General features: G+C 40.2%; 1 protein-coding gene across 1 annotated transcript in view; it reads left to right on the top strand.

The window, feature by feature from the left end:
- Positions 1–16,667, top strand: part of LOC107594277 (polycystin-1) — an 87,914-nt gene that overhangs the window by 43,587 nt on the left and 27,660 nt on the right. The window contains exons 12-19 of the mRNA XM_016284266.1: positions 968–1,245; positions 3,383–4,141; positions 5,677–5,808; positions 5,899–6,074; positions 8,214–8,329; positions 8,439–12,088; positions 14,231–14,383; positions 15,605–15,745. Of these exons, the coding sequence (XP_016139752.1) occupies positions 968–1,245; positions 3,383–4,141; positions 5,677–5,808; positions 5,899–6,074; positions 8,214–8,329; positions 8,439–12,088; positions 14,231–14,383; positions 15,605–15,745 (5,405 nt within the window). The remainder of the gene's footprint in view (positions 1–967; positions 1,246–3,382; positions 4,142–5,676; positions 5,809–5,898; positions 6,075–8,213; positions 8,330–8,438; positions 12,089–14,230; positions 14,384–15,604; positions 15,746–16,667) is intronic.

Consider the following 16,667-nt stretch of genomic DNA (forward strand, 5'->3'; position numbering starts at 1 on the left):
CATTATTTTCAATAATTATAAAATAATCAATATAATATGCTGAATAAAATATCAAACGTTTAAAAAATGTACGGATGTAATAGTGTCCATGGTACTGTGCTACAAAATGACAATATGATACAAAAATAATGCATACTTTTTGGAAATTACAAAAAAAGAGAAACATTTTGGAACAATATATCAACAATTCAACAGATCAACAATGTTAACTAGATATATTACTGGACCTTAATATTAGGTAAGATTGATTTATTGAGTTAGAAAACTTCATATATATTTATATAATATGCAGTTTTCTTACTTAATGAATCGAACTTACAGTAATTTATATCTATCTATCTATCTATCTATCATATTGTTCTATCTATCTATCTCTCTGTCTGTCTGTTGTTCTATCTATCGTTCTGTCTGTCGTTCTGTCTGTCGTTCTGTCTGACGTTCTGTCTGACGTTCTATCTATCGTTCTGTCTGTCGTTCTGTCTGTCGTTCTATCTATCGTTCTGTCTGTCGTTCTGTCTATCGTTCTATCTATCGTTCTGTCTGTCGTTCTGTCTGTCGTTCTGTCTGACGTTCTATCTATCGTTCTGTCTGTCGTTCTGTCTGTCGTTCTATCTGTCGTTCTGTCTGTCGTTCTGTCTATCGTTCTATCTATCTTTCTGTCTGTCGTTCTGTCTGTCGTTCTATCTATCGTTCTGTCTGTCGTTCTATCTATCGTTCTGTCTGTCGTTCTGTCTGTCGTTCTATCCATCGTTCTGTCTATCTGTCTGTCTGTCATCTATCTATCTGTCATTCTATCCATCTATCTGTCTATATAAATTGTAAAACAGCAGCAACCCACTGTCTCCCTGACAAAAGGCCATATTTACAATAAAACAAATCAAGTCATTTTAATAAAATTAATATTGTTCTGTGTATTATATCTGCATGATTTTTAATGATAAATGAATTTGTACTGACTCTTTTTCAGGTTGTGGTGACCTCTGCGCCCCCATCACTGTCTGTCAGGCCCCGGATGAGTGGATCAACGACACATCCGTCCCATCAGCGGCCACAGCGTGTCCAGCGGGACGCCAGTACTGTCCGTACACTGAGCGCTGTCTGCCCTTGGCCAGCCCCTGTCATCCCGGGGCCTGTGTGAACTGTTCTGGAGTCAGTCCTCTGCCTGCGGGCACACAGTATCCTGATTACAGACTCGTCAGGGAGGTGCTGATCACCCTTCCAGCCGGACCGCCATCCAACGTCCTGGTGAGTTTGACCGAAAACCTGGACCTGCACCTAATCAAAACCAGACTGGATTCCATCTGAAATCTTCACTTCTACTTAAGAATGAAGAAATTCATGAAAACAGTCAAGAACATGTCTCATAACTTTACTTAAGAATGAAGAAATTCATATTTTGTACTCTCAAAAATGGTCAAGAACATAACACTGTTTCTCATTGCATTAATGTGAAACGATATGATTTATAATAACTTAAACTAAACAAATTTGCTTTGTGTAATTTACACTGAAAAAAAAAGCTTTTGTGTACAAAGATCAATAAAAAATTGCATTAATCAGCTTTGAGAACAATGGAAGTAAAAAAAAAAAATAATAATCCAGAATTATGGAAATGAAAATGTGATTCATTTTCAAAAATAACATCACAATGCAAAAAATTCTTCTAAAAAAATAGGTTTCATTTTATTTATGCTAAATACAATTTCTGTGTCTTGACGGATTTCATAAGGTTCAACCACTGACTGTCGTAGTTCTCTTCTGTAAATCTGGAACATAGACCACAAGTCCAGCATGCTTGAGCTTCAGGATGAAATGTGAGAGCGTTGAGCTTTTAATGAGAGGTTGAGTGTGTGTGTGGGCCTGCGGGTCATCTACTTCACCCTCCTTCAGTGTGTTCTGCCTAAACAGAGAGTTTGAAGAGTAAATGCGGGGCGGCTCAGAATGTCCTCCAGTGACGTTCAGATCACAGTTAATTATTTCCACTCCCTCTCTGTAAAGCCTGAAAGCCAGTCCTAATAATGACCCTCAGTGTGTTTGACGAAGAGACATACTTCTCTTCACAGCTTTCTTTTGGGGCAGTTTTTGTATATTTTTCTGTGGTATTTGAGGTCTGTTTCAGGGCACAGTGGTCAGGTTTTGCTCTCAGAACAGTGCATTTTATAAACAATAGAATGTTATCGCAAGCGGTGTTTTGAAATGGAAGATGATTAACAGAAAAATATATACATAAAGCAGGTGTATTTCTTCAGAATAGGATATATATCGCCTTAAAGGACTTTTTCAGATATATATATCTCTTCTTTTAGCTGGCGGTTGTTCGGACGGCTTCCCAAAACCAATTCGAACGCATTGCATATATGAACAAATATTGAATATTATGCATTCTGAGCATACAAAAAATGACATAAAATTCACAGAATGTCAAAGTCAGAATCCAGATTTGGTTGGTGAATCATTTATCGTTCATAAAATTGGGGTTGGGAAGATTTTATTATTTTTTTGAAAAAAGTCTCTTCTGCTTACCAAGGCTGCATTTATTTGATCAAAAATACAATAAAAACTATAATTTCATTAAATATTTTTACAATTTAAAAGACCTGTTTTCTATATGAATATATTGTAAAATGTAATGTATTCCTGTGAACAAAGCTGAATTTTCAGCATCATTACTCCAGTCTTCAGTGTCACATGATCCTTCAGAAATCATTCTAATATGATGATCTGCTGCTCAAGAAGCATTTCTGATTATTATCAATGCTAAAAACAGTTATTTTTTATTTGTTAAAAATAAACATTTTTGTGGAAACTGATAGCATGCATTTGAAATAGAAAAGTTTAGCAACATTACAAATGCCTTTACTTCTGATCAATTTAATGCATGCTTGATAAATAAAAGTATTCATTACTTAAAATAAAAAAACCTCACTTATTCCACTCTTTTTAATGGTAATGTGTATATAAACCATGCAAATTAACCAATTTGAAACAAAGCGATAAATGGCTTATATTTATTTAGGCTAACCTAATTAAAAAGAAATCACTTAAGATTAATTAAAATGAATCATGCTACAAGTTAATTTAGGAAATCACAAACTTATAATGTACAATATGAAAAATGGATGCATGCTAATTATTACAAATTAAGCGTTATTAGTGTTTTTAGTGAGCATTAGATGACTCATTAAATGTAAAAACGGCAAATTAGCATGCACAATCAAATATACAAAATAATTATCTGATAACTGATACTGTACTGATATATTGTGCATTTCTAATTGTCCCAGCTAGTTGGCACAATAAAACATAACAACAACAACAACAACAAAAAGTAGCTTGTTACTAGAAAAATTCAATCATCCGTTATGCATTCCCTCTCACTCAGGTCCAGAATGACATAGAGGACTTGTTGGTTTCCCCTGGCGACTTCTTTGCCCTGCAGCACGACGCCGGGCCGTCAGGACTCCTCCGGTGCTCCTCCGACCCCTCGTCGCCATGGAAACAGAGCATGCTCATCCAGAACCGCTCCAATTGGTGGGATGCAAAAGAGACGCTTCAGGTGGATGCGGAGGGCGGCTGGGAGGAGGGCATGGTGTGCCAGGTAAGGGTGCTGTATGTGGGGCAGAACAGCACCACGCTGCAGGGACACTTTCTTCGCTCTGGCCTCCCTCAGCTTGGCGACCACAGTTTGGAAGTGACGTCCAGCGATGAGGATTTTCCTGTCACCGCATCCTGTTCCATCCATGTTGTTCCACCTCTGGGCCCAACCGTGATCTATCCCACCAATCGCAACGGGACGGTGTACTTCCTGCCCAATCAGACGTGGATTCTCATCATGGTCCGCTCGCAGCACGACGCTCAGATTGGGTGGCAGGGCAGCATCATTCCCGTTCATGACACGTGTCCCGAGAACCTGATGGCGAAAGTGGCCGAATGCAGGCAGCCCGACCCGTACAACGACACCATGTTCGCATGGTTTGACCTCCAGCTCGGGTCCACACCGGGACAGACCAACGTGCTGCTTCACGTCCAGAGCAACGTTACCACAGCATCGCTACAAATTCAGGCGAGGGTGCAAGAACCTCTCCAGGTGCTCGTCATCAAACCCCATCCTGCTCACAGAGTCCTCATGGAGTCCGTGGTGGTGAGTGGCATCCTCACTGCTGAGAAAAAAAACATTTTAACAAGGTGGTTTGCTGGTTTTGGGCTAGTTTTAACTGGTTTCCCAGCCTGACAAATGTCCAAAACCTGTCTAAAACCATCAAAACAGACCACATTAGGCTGTTTTAAACAACTACAAAGGATTATGTATTTATTGCTAATATTGTAAAAACAGTTTTAACCAAGAGGCTTGCTGGTTTAAAGTGGTTTCCCAGCCTGACAAGTGTCCAAAACCTGTCTAAAACCATCTTAACAAACTCGATAGCCACCTTAGGATGGTTAAAACCATTTTTCCAGCATGACTTTACCTTCTAAATATCTACCATCCAAGAATAGTGTATTTATTGTTAATACCAGGTGGTTCGCTGTTTTTTTGTGCTGGTTTAAATTGATTTCCCAACTTGACAAGTTCTCAAAACTAATCTAAAACAATCAAAGCTGACCAGCCTAACCTCCTTAGGTTGGCTTAAACCATTTTCCAGGTTGAATTTACCTTCTAAACATCTACTGTTCAAGAATAGTGTATTTATTGTTAATAGTACCAGGAGGTTTTCTGGTTTAACAAGGTATCCCAGCCTGACAAGTGCTCAAAACATGTCTAAAACCATAAAAATAGACCTGCTAACCACCTCAGGCTGGTTTAAGCCTTTTTTCCAGCTGTTTTAAAAACCACTTAAATCAGATGGTTTGCCGTCTTTTTGCTGGTTTAAACTGGATTTCTGGCTTAAAAAGTCCCCAAAGCCTGTCTAAAATAATCAAAACAGACCATATTAAATCAAATTAGTCAGGTTTAAGCCATGTTTTAGCATGACTTTACTTTCTAAACATCTGTTGTCCATGGATAGTATATTTATTGCTAATATTTTAAAACCCAATTAAACCAGGTGTTTTGCTTGCTGTTTTTTGAGCTAGTTTAAAATGGTTGTCCAGCCTGACAAGTGCCCAAATCCTGTCTAAAACCATCTAAACAGATCAAATAATGACCTAAGGCTGGTTAAACCATTTTCTTAGCATGCCTTTACGTTCCTTCTAAACATTTATTGTCCAAGGGTAGTGTATTTATTGCTAATATTTTAAAACCTGCTTAATCCAGGTGGTTTGCTGTATTTTTGCTGCTTTAAACTAGCCTGACAGATGCCTAAAACCTCTCTCAAACCATCAAAGCAGACCCGCCTAACCACCTTAAGCTGGTTTAAACCATTCTTTAAGCATAGTTTTACTTTATAAACATCTGCTGTCCAAAGATAGTGTGTTGTTCATAATATTTTAGAAACTGCTTGACTCATGTGGTTTGATAGTTTTAGGCTAGTTTAAACTGATTTCTAAACATTTACTGTCCAAGGATAGAGTATTTATTGCTGATCTTTTATGTTTTTGCCCATAAAAGATGTCTGTGAGACAGAAGCTGACGGTTTCAAGCTGGCCATTATCCTCCGTATCGCCTTTGTTATATCCCTGACCTTCATCTTTAATAGTCTTATTATTTGCTTACTTCTTCTCCTCCCTCTTGTATTACAGAGTTACACGGCTTCTGTGGAGGGAGGTACGGACCCATCGTTCAAATGGACGGTGGATGATAAACCATACTTCACATACTATAACAGCATGTTAAATATCATCTACCAGAACGCAGCAGTGTACAAACTCACGGTGACTGGTTTTCATTGAACTCATCCCAGTTTATGTAAAGGAAACACTGATTCCATCAGCTTGGCAACTGACCCATCTCTCGTCTCCTAGGTAACGGCTATGAACCAGGTTAGCATGCTGACAGAGCACTTCAACGTCACGGTGGACCCCATGAACCCGATGACTGAGCCGACCGTCCATGGAGTCCCCAAAATCGTGCAGCAGGGTTTACCCCTGAGCCTCTATGCATCGGTGAAGATAGACATGGCGGTGGATGTCGCCTTCTGGTACGTTCTATGACAGTAAAGCTCTGACTGGTCAAATAAAAGAGCCATCAAATTAATTAAAAGCTTTCACCAGTTTCATGATTCATTGGTCAATATGAAGGATGTTTTAAAGGAACACTCCACTATTTTTGAAAATAGAATATTTGAACAGTTGAGTTTTACCGTTTTCGAATCCATTCAGCCAATCTCCGGGTCTGGCGGTAGCACTTTTAGCTGCAGCTTAGCATAGTTAATGCAGTGATTTACAGTGATGTTATTGTCATAAAAAAATACAGTAATAGTAGCAAATAATGATAGATTTCATAAAGAAGTCCTAGAATTAGGATGCATTGATATGAAACGCACAATTACAATCTAATCAGTTCTTGATGGGTGAAATCAAGCTCTTTCATGCTTTTTTTTCTTATATGTCACATTATGGAAGTAAAATGGGTTGTGAATGCTCTCTTTAAATATGTCTCTACTTGGAGAGATAGATGGCTTTCTACATGACTATTTAATGTACACAAACTTTTTCTCTACGGCTTCCACCGCCTCACACACACTCTCAGCCTGCTCCCCTTTAATGGCACTTTTCTCTAGATTTACAGTCTGTGGTTAGTGCAGAATGCTGACAAGAATTTTCCCTTCAACGCCGAGCATAGAAAGATTCCCAAAGTTTCCATTCCATCTCCCAGAAGCCTGCTGCGCGCCACTGCAGATGTCTGCTTTATTTATTTATTTTTCATGGATTTCTCAATATATTGTCAAAAAAGTCTGTCAGACGAGTACTGTAGGGCGATTTCTTCCCCGCGCTTTTATTTCGTCTGCTCAGTATCTCTGGAGTTCAGCCCGCCGCTTGTTCAGTCAATCGTGATACCTGATTCTCCTTTGGGTTCCACTTCCATAGAGAAAGTGGGAATAAGATGGAGCGAGAGATGAAGGTGTATCGCTGGGAGCCGAGGCGATGATTCACCACCAGCTCCACCTCTCCCTCCTGCAGCGATGAGTCAGACAGCGAGATTTGCAAGAGAGAGCTTTTATTCCCTCCAGCTAAAAACATCTTCAAAACAGACCTGCCACCTTGCTTTTATAAATTCCTGAGGCACCAAAAGAGAATCAAAGTTGTCTCCCCCCATCCTTTACTCCCCTCTTTTATACAGCAATAAGCTTGCCTTTAAAGCCAACATGAAACCAGAGTTAACTTAATACATGTTCCTGAACTTACTGTGCACATTATTCAAAAGGAACAAAATAATCTGTAATGTAAGAATGAAGTGACTTGTCAAGTTGTTTTTCAACTCCCCAACAACTGTCCATTCAAATCCCTACTGATAAAACAAAGTACTGTCTTTTTTGTTTTGTTTTGTCACATTACAATAAAATAGTAAAATAATTTGCTATTCATGTTAACTTTAAAATTGCCTGTTTTCGGTAAGGTCACAGTTGCCCAATGGCTTGTGCAATTAAAATCAAGATGCAGTATTTAAAGGGGTCATGAATGGCATATTTTTTATTATTTTATAATGTCCTCTGAGGTCCACTTATAAAGTTAGCCAGATTTTTACATCAAAAACATCATAATTTAGAACTAATAGGCTGTTTTCTGTACTATTTTTCACTAACTCTGCAAAACTGTTTTTATAGGCAGGGCACATTCAAGATTCAGAAGTAAATCAGAGCATCTTGTAATCCTCGGAGGCATCTCTATGGTTTTGTTGATGGAGTAATCCTGTGTTTTCATCTTTCTAGTATTTCCTCTCCTCCTACTGTATGCTTGAATCAGTGGGCAGGCTCAAGAGGCAATAATGAAGAAGTAGACATTTATTTTCTTCTGCAGAGGCTGAGCTTTCATTGCACTATGACGTTATTATGTGACAAATTCCAAAACGAGTCGTTTTGCTGCTTGGTTTCAATTAAAGCTGTTTTTGAACTAACGAGAAAGTGTTGAGTTCTGAAACTTACAGGATCCTTTTATAGTACATTGACCTGTTAGATGTCAAAAGATCAAGGGAAATTTGATTTCTCAGTTCATGACCTCTTTAAAAGCACTGTCTACACTGTGAGAAACTGTGAAAGCATTTGTAAAATAATGCATGCAATCAGGCATGCAGTGTGTGTGTGTTTGTGATGTTTTAATGTTTTTTTTTTGTGTCACAGGTGGTGGTTTGGAGATGGAGGAAACCGTACACATCAGTTTAAGCCCCCTTACGATAACCCCGCTAGTAACCAGGTGGTGATTCGTGACGATGTGTCATACATTTATGCACAGCCAGGTAAAAAAAAAATTGTATATTATTTATTCATATTGATTTATCCTTATTTTTACTTGTATTGATTATTTTTTATATCTATATTGATTTTTTTTACTCATATTTCTTGCAGGGGAGTACACCCTATTGTTCTCTGCTTCCAACCGCTATGAGAACAAGACATGCAAGGTCGACGTATACGTCTTTAGCATTCTGACAAGTGTGCGAATCGAGATCGACCCACTCCTGCTATGTGCTGAAAAACCAGCTGACTTTGAGGCCCACCCCCTACCGTCTCCCTATGGCATCATTTACACCTGGAACTTTGGTGACAATTCGAGTGTCCAGCAGGGACGTGAACGTAGGGTTCCTCATGCTTACAATCACAGCGGTGTCTACAATATCTGCGTGAATGTGAACAACACCATTAGCTCAACAGACACCTGCATGGAAGTTATTGTCTATGAGGACATTAGGGGCTTGGAGGTGATGCCATCTGCTCCCACGGAACGCAACACGCCTACCATTGTCACTGCAAGTCTGGAATCAGGCAACAATGTAACTTGGAGCTTTGACATGGGTGATGGAACAGTGCACACTGGTGTGGAACCCCAAGTTGAATATACGTACAGGAAAGATGGAAACTACACCGTAAATGTCACCGCAAAGAATGCTGTGAGCTCTCAGTGGGTAACAATATCTGTTGAGGTGTTTGTGCTACAGGTGTTATCGCTAGAACCTTCTGGGTGCATTCAAGAAAACAAAGAGGTACGCTTCCATGCATTTGTGTCAGGGAACGCTTCAGGACATCAGTATGTGTGGAGTTTTGGAGACGGAAGCCCCAATGAAACTCAGTATGGAACACCACTGAAAACACACGCATACATTAAGAGTGGAGAGTACCATCTCTCGCTACTTATGTCAAGTGAAGCTAACAAGGCTAATTTTTACACAAGAATCTGCGTCCAACCTGAACTCACAACAGTGTCTTTGTTTCCTCTGAGAACACACATCAAGTTCGGTGAGGAGAGCAAATTTACAGTAGCTGCCTTCCCAGAATTTAACTACACCTACCTATGGGATTTTGGGGTATTTGACACAAGAGGTCCTGTTCGAGGTGGTAAGGAGATGGCCTTTACATTCAAGAGTCCTGGGGAATATCTGGTCACAGTTACTGTGCTCAACAACATCTCCTGTATCAACGACTCTGTTTTAGTTGTGGTGCAAAAATCTGTTGTTTTTTTGCTGATCAGCCATAATGGAGATAAAGAGAACAATCTTTCTTTACACCAAGACTATGCTTTTATGGCATCTTCAGACTCTGTGAATGCTGTCTACATCTGGGATTTTGGAGATGGGATTCAACTTAATGGGACAAACGTATCACATGCTTACAATTCCTCAGGCAGGTTTAACATCACTGTTACAGGCAAGAATGAAGTTAGTGAGACCAAAAATGAGATTTCCGTTGTGGTCTTGGCACCAATCACTGGACTGTCGGTAAATGCCAGCCTTGTCAATGTCCCTTTGAACACTTCCGTCCACTTTGAGGCACACCTTGACCAAGGAGATGATGTAAGGTACTCTTGGATTCTCTGTGACCGGTGCACCTCTATCCAAGGCACTCACACCATGTTCTACACTTTTCGCTCTGTTGGGACCTTCAATGTCATTGTTACTGCAGAGAATGACATCGGTACGGTTCAGTCAAGCATTTCCATCTTTGTGCAGCGTGAGTTGGAGGGCTTGCAGATAGTGGCTGATGAGCTTATTGAAGGATGCTGTTTTGCAACCAACCGTGTCCTTCACTTACAAGCCTCATTAAAAGAGGGCACCAACATGACCTTCAGCTGGAACCTTCTGAGGGAACATGAGAACCATGACTACAACCTCACGGGCAAGACCATAGACATCAATTTTTCCACCCCCGGTCCTTGTGATGTGCTCCTCAAGGCAACCAACTTGCTTGGCCAGCTGGCTGTGAACAAAACTATTGAGTTTCTGGATCCTGTGAGGGAGCTGGTCATTAAGATTTCACCAAACCCTGCTGCAGTAAATGCTATGACAAATATGACAGTATCTGCAACTTTTGGGACAGCCCTCCATTACAGATGGTGGGCAAATGGTGAACTGTTAACATCTGACATGTCCTCTGTCATGCACAGTTTCAGAAGTGCAGGTTTGAAATTGGTTAAAGTGGAGGTTTCCAACAAAGTCAGCTCGGAAATGGTCTCGAAGTGGATCAGCATTCAAGAACCGATCTCGGGATTGACTTTCATCGCCACAAATGTTACAGAGAACTTTGTAGCCTCGAGGGACAATGTTTCGCTGCGTGGAGAAACACAGATGGGATCCAGCATTTTGTGGATGTGGCTATTGCCAGACAACACAAAATCGAACCAGCGCACCACCTCCTATATCTTCCCCAAACCAGGAATTTTCACTGTTGCGTTGAATGCCACTAATGACATCAACAGAGAAACATGCTCACGTGACTTTACTGTTCAAGACCGTATCCAGGGTCTGGAGCTCAAGGCCAGCAAACAAATTGCTGCGGTTGAGGAAAACGTTGAGTTTACCATCTCGGTATCATCTGGAACTTCTATTAATTTCATCCTAAGCATTAGTGGTGATGCAACTGTCGTTCTGAACAATCAAACCTACATCCACCAGTTCACTAGTGTGGCCAAGTACTACGTCAACCTTACTGCCCACAACCAGGTGAGTTCTGAACGAAGGACTCTGCATATTGAAGTCATGGAGCCTGTGACCAAGTTGACTATAAAGGACTGCTGTGATGCCGCTATACCTGTTGGAGTATCTAGGGCTTATGTAGCATGCACGCCAACACGTGAGCCGCTGACCATTCTGTGGACCTTTGACCTTCATCATGGTCTCAAGATTTCTCAGGTTGGCAAGTCAGTGACATATGCGCCAGAACAGCCAGGCAATCTGACCATATTCCTTAGAGCATTCAATTCCCTGAATGGATTAAATGTGACCAAGGTTATACGAGTTCAGAACAGTATCAGGTCAGCCAAATTGGATGCTCAACCAAGCGACACCTTCGTAAACAAGACGGTCAGCTTCCATGTGGGAATCACTCCTATTTCCACTCCGGCGACATATCAGTGGGACTTTGGGGATGGTACTTCTGCAGCTGTAACAACTACACCTTCTCTGAGCCATATCTACATCCTTCCTGGTCACTATGTGGTGCGAGTCAATGTCAGTAACCTGGTGAGCTTGGTTACAGCACAGGTTGATGTTAACATCTCTGTCCTAAAGTGCGACGAACCAGAAGTTCAGATTATTCAAGCTCCACGACTCGCCATATGGCGTTACCAGCCAACCTTGGTAGAGGCCAATGTGAACTTAAAAGGCTGTGGCCTCTATGGAGTAGAGTACCTCTGGGAGATCCTTACCACCCCACGCTGTCAGGATGATGAGAAGAAGGGTCCACCACCATCTAAGGTCCGTCTCCCTCCAGAAGTCAACGTCCGGAGGCTCCAACTTTCAGTGCCCAAGATGTCGATTTCTGCTGGGAACTACACTCTAGTTTTTTCTCTGTCCTATGAGGGGGTGCCACTACGGAAGGCAGCCTGTATTCAACTTTCAGTCATGTCCAAAAAGCTGGTGCCAATCATTGAGGGTGGCACATACCGTGTGTGGTCCAAAACTCAAGATTTGCATTTGAGTGCAGAGCAATCCTACGACCCTAACTTGGACCCGGAGAACCAGCCCCTGCTCAACTACCACTGGGAATGTGTGAGCACTTCAAAGGTAATCATGATTGATATGTCAAAGATATATAAAAATAAATGATTTTTGATGTTTTAAGCTTGCAATGACGAATATAAATCAGGGGCCTCCAAACTCGGTCCTGGAGTTGCCGGTGTTCTGCAGAGTTTAACTCCAACTTGCCTCAACAGACCTGCCTGGAAGTTTCTAGTATGCCTAGTAAGACCTTGATTAGCTGGTTCAGGTGTTTAATTAGGGTTGGAGCTAAACTCTGCAGGACACCGGCCCTCCAGGACCAAGTTTGAAGACCCTTGACATAAATGGATCTAGGCCAGGGGTGTCCAATCCTGCTTTGGAAGGGCCATCTTTCTGTAGAGTTTACTTCCAACGCACCTGCCTGCAAGTTATTGATGACTGTTCATTCACTGCTCACATGTCTAAAGCTGAACAATCCAAATTGAGATTTTTTTTTTCTGGAAATGATCAGCGGATGAAAAGGTTAAAAAAGCATGGTTGTTGGGAGTGAGTTGGAGAGTTTGAGTAATTGGCATTAAAACATTTTACAATCAAGTGCTTTATTCACTGAGCTCATAGGCATATTTGAGAGCTGAAAGCTCTTAACAGATATGTGAATATCTGAATTTGAGAGAGAAGTTGTTTGAGAATACTTGAGATAATTTATACTTGAGATCAGTTACAAAACTAGCAGTGGATCAACTCTGCATTCCTTAGAGTTCTCCCAACCTATCATAGTGACTGCTGAAGGGGAACAGAGATTCCTGCTTTTTATTAAAACATTTTTATCACTGACAGAAATTCAAAGTGTTAGGTATAGTGAAATATTTCAAGAAATAACTTTTCAGCCACAATAAATATGTATGAATGTCATTGCATTGGTTAATAAAATAAAAACCAAGTAGCGTTTATTTTAAAGGAGTCACAAGCATACTTGTAAACGCAAAATGTCTCAAAACAAAAAAAAATTAAGTTCTAAATGATAATGCAATAGATTTATTGTCCAAAATGAAGACAAAAAGTACACTTTGTGGGTGTCAGACATGTATTCGGGATGCATAGTCATGGTCAATTATTAAAATGCTATTAGAAAACTCATTAGGTGAAGTCATTAAACAACAAAGGTACCAAAGCTTGTTTGATGATTATGCTCTTGGCTTGTATATCCTGAGGCAGGTAAATTAGTTGATTAATTACCATCTGCAGTGATTCTGTCTTTTAAAGGGGTCATATGACGTTGCTAAAAATAACATTTTGTGTATTTGGTGTAATGCAATGTGTTTACGGTTTAAGGTTCAAAAAATATTATTTTCCACATACTGTACATTATTGTTGCTCCTCTAATGTCCCCCTTTCTGAAATGCGTCGATTTTTACAACGCTCATCAGTCTGAGAAGCGAGGTGTGCTCTGATTGGCCAGCTATCCAGTGTGTTGTGATTGGCCGAATACCTCAAGTGTGTGACGGAAATGTTACGCCCCTTAACATACTGTGATGCCGTGTCCCGGAGCGACCAGACAAAACCAATAAAACCCATTACAAACGAGGCATTCGTTGCATCCAGTGGGGACATAATTATTTATACTGTCTTTTTACGAGATGTGTTGCGTATCGCACCACGTAAACATAAAACCATGTCTACATTTGTGATCGGAGAAATGACAAACAACAAGCGCTACTCTACACTGCTTAAAACTCGCGTCACTGAATCGTCAGTGGCAAATTCTTTTAAATATGAAAACGTACTTACAGTCTGTGAGTCAGAAGTGCCAGACTGTTCTTGCAAAGTTGGAACTGCCCCACTTTATAGAAACAACCTTTGTGCACAGAAGCATTGTAGGCTACTCAGCAGGTTCAGGAAACAGTCCTCCGTAAAAATGCGCTGCACACATCTGAATATTTGGTTTGAACTGTTCTGGAACAGTGTTGTAAATACAACTTAATCTTCCCACATCGTGACGTAGACATGTGGAGGTGTGTTTAAACGAGGCGTTTTAGGAGGGCATGAACGAGTCTAAACTTTTATAAAGAATATCTCTTTGGGTTTGAGACTTTAGTCTTAGCAACTTCTTCTTAGGGATCTCATCTATGCACAAACAGCTTGTAACACTCCAAAGAGAAAGGAAAACTTGAAATTGCATCATATGACCCCTTTAACTTCACTCTGCAGGGCCCAGCTCACTGCTCCACTCTGCATTTCGGTTTGGGGCCAAGCGACCCGGTTCTGGGAATCTCTGGTTCTGAACTGGAGGTGGATGTTGAGTACACCTTTCGCATGTCCGTCAGCAAAGAAGGCATGACCCCAGAATCCACAAACCAAACGGTGAGTGCTTTTATTATAGATTACTATAAGCTTTTCATATCTATTGTGTTTGTATTTGCATTTATAAATATGTCTTTTTATTCATTCTTGTCATTTGATCAACAGCTGTTTTTCTCCATCGCTCATACTCATTTTATATTACAAAGTACATCTCATCACATTTTAATTCTTTACATTTTTAATCGTTTAAAATAAAATGAAAATAAAAATTGTATTCAATAACTACCTCGAGTCCAGTTTAAGCATGTTCAAAGTGCACTGAATAGAGCTGTCATATTTTAATGAAGTCATTGTCATTCTTTTCAGTGCAAAGACGCCTCTTTTCTATGTAAATTAGGCTCCTTATAGAATACTAATTATCCACAATCAAAGGCATTTAATGCCACGCTGTTGCCACCCCATGGAAAGCTGGCAGTAAACAGATTTTAATTTAAAAGATACATTTTTTACCAATCATGACTGCAATAAATCATCAAATTAGGAACAAAAGCACATCCTCCACCATCTCATTACATGAAACTGGTCTGTGAGATGTGGAATTGTGCCTTTTTTGTGGGGTGTAATTGTGCTTTTACCTGATATGCATACTTTCAATAGTGAAGTGTGAGCTAAAACAATGCAGTGCATGCAAATGAGCAAAATTATGAGTGTTTGCTATTCATTGTTAGTTATTCCCGCCTTTTGTTTTGTTCTACAGCATTCAAATGAATCGCTATTGTCATTACAAAATATTCATTCTTATTAAGCATACTTTGTATTTAGCTATAATTAACTGACCCGAACGGGTAAAATGAAAGTTTGTTACATAATTCCAAACATAATTTAATTTCTGACCTTCACAATTCTAAGCTACATGTGAAAGCTTGATATGTTATGCGAGTTTTGAATGAGAATGTACATGAAACTTATTTCACAATATTTTATGAGATTTAACTTTGAGGGTCTGATTGCTTTGGGAACCGAGATGTAATCAATTTGCGATGTCTATTGACCCCTAAAATCCTTTTTTTCCCTTCATAAACCCATTATTCCTGTGTCACATTCACAACAGGTATGGGAGATTTGCCAGTCTCAAGCGCTAACATTGTTAATATTTGAATCAGTTCAAAGAGTGAGAGACGTTTCAAACTAATCAGTTTCCATCATAATTGCCATGTCAGTTTCCATGGTCAACAGAAAACATAATTGCATAACTTTAAGTTTGTTTTCTCCTGCTCACAGGTGTGGGTGCAGAACGGTCGCATCCCGATGGTGTCGCTGGAGTGTGTGTCGTGCAAAGCTCAGTCTCGCTATGAGATCAGTCAGAGCTCTTATGTGTACCTGGCTGGCACCTGCAATAACTGTCACAGCTCACACAGAGGGGTGAGAACAACCCTTACATGCACGGCCCACTCATGACACGCTGTCATCAATCACAGGCTTACTATTAAACCAGTGTTGCCTATGGGAAAGTACGAAATGCAAAAATAATTACAACTCCCTGCTGTTTCGGGCTGGTCGGGATGCTCAAATAGAACTCTTAAGCAAAAATCACAAAATCAAAATTGGACAAAATTATTTTTTGGCCAGTGAAATGCATATTTTAATTCCTTTATCTTCTAGCTTTCCAAAAAGCATGGAAAGCATGATATAATTTGTCCCTAGGACTAACACGGTCCTCATAGAATCTGAATGTTTGGAATTACATATTTTGGATTTTGTGAGTCACTCGTGCCTTATTTATTAGAGGAAACATGCCGTCATAATTTTTTGAAGAGAGCTGTACATGGAGAGATAGCGGCATGATGTCATTCTAGAATGGTTTGTCTTTTTTCACAGGCATTCCTCTTGCTTTTTTCCGACCTGCTTTCTCATAATGTTTAGACTGAGACTCGAGTGATGTTATGGTTATGGGAACCAGAGGGGAGACCTGAGTGGGCGTATGGGGTGATGTCATCATTATGATGTGATGTGTTCCACTGCATTAGCCGTTAACGACATGCCAAACCTCGTTAAACACGTATTTACTTGGCGACCGAGCGGTCAAACACTCCTTCCCCCTTGGTCTGGTTCCCGTGAGCCAGAGACAGTAAATATTATGGTACAAGTCAGGAACGCTTATCTAGTGGTTCAAACACTCAGTCTGAGATGAGTGCTGATTGGGATTAATGGTGATGGAGGTCACTGCAAGGTTACAGAAAAACCTACTTGGAACTCATTAAAAATGTAATGAAAAGAATTTTAAAAACTACAAAATGTGTGTGTGTGTATGTATGTATGTATAGAAATGTATATATATATATAT

Source organism: Sinocyclocheilus grahami, unplaced genomic scaffold, assembly GCF_001515645.1.
Source record: "Sinocyclocheilus grahami isolate Dianchi unplaced genomic scaffold, SAMN03320097.WGS_v1.1 scaffold181.1, whole genome shotgun sequence".
Classification (NCBI taxonomy): Eukaryota; Metazoa; Chordata; class Actinopteri; order Cypriniformes; family Cyprinidae; genus Sinocyclocheilus; species Sinocyclocheilus grahami.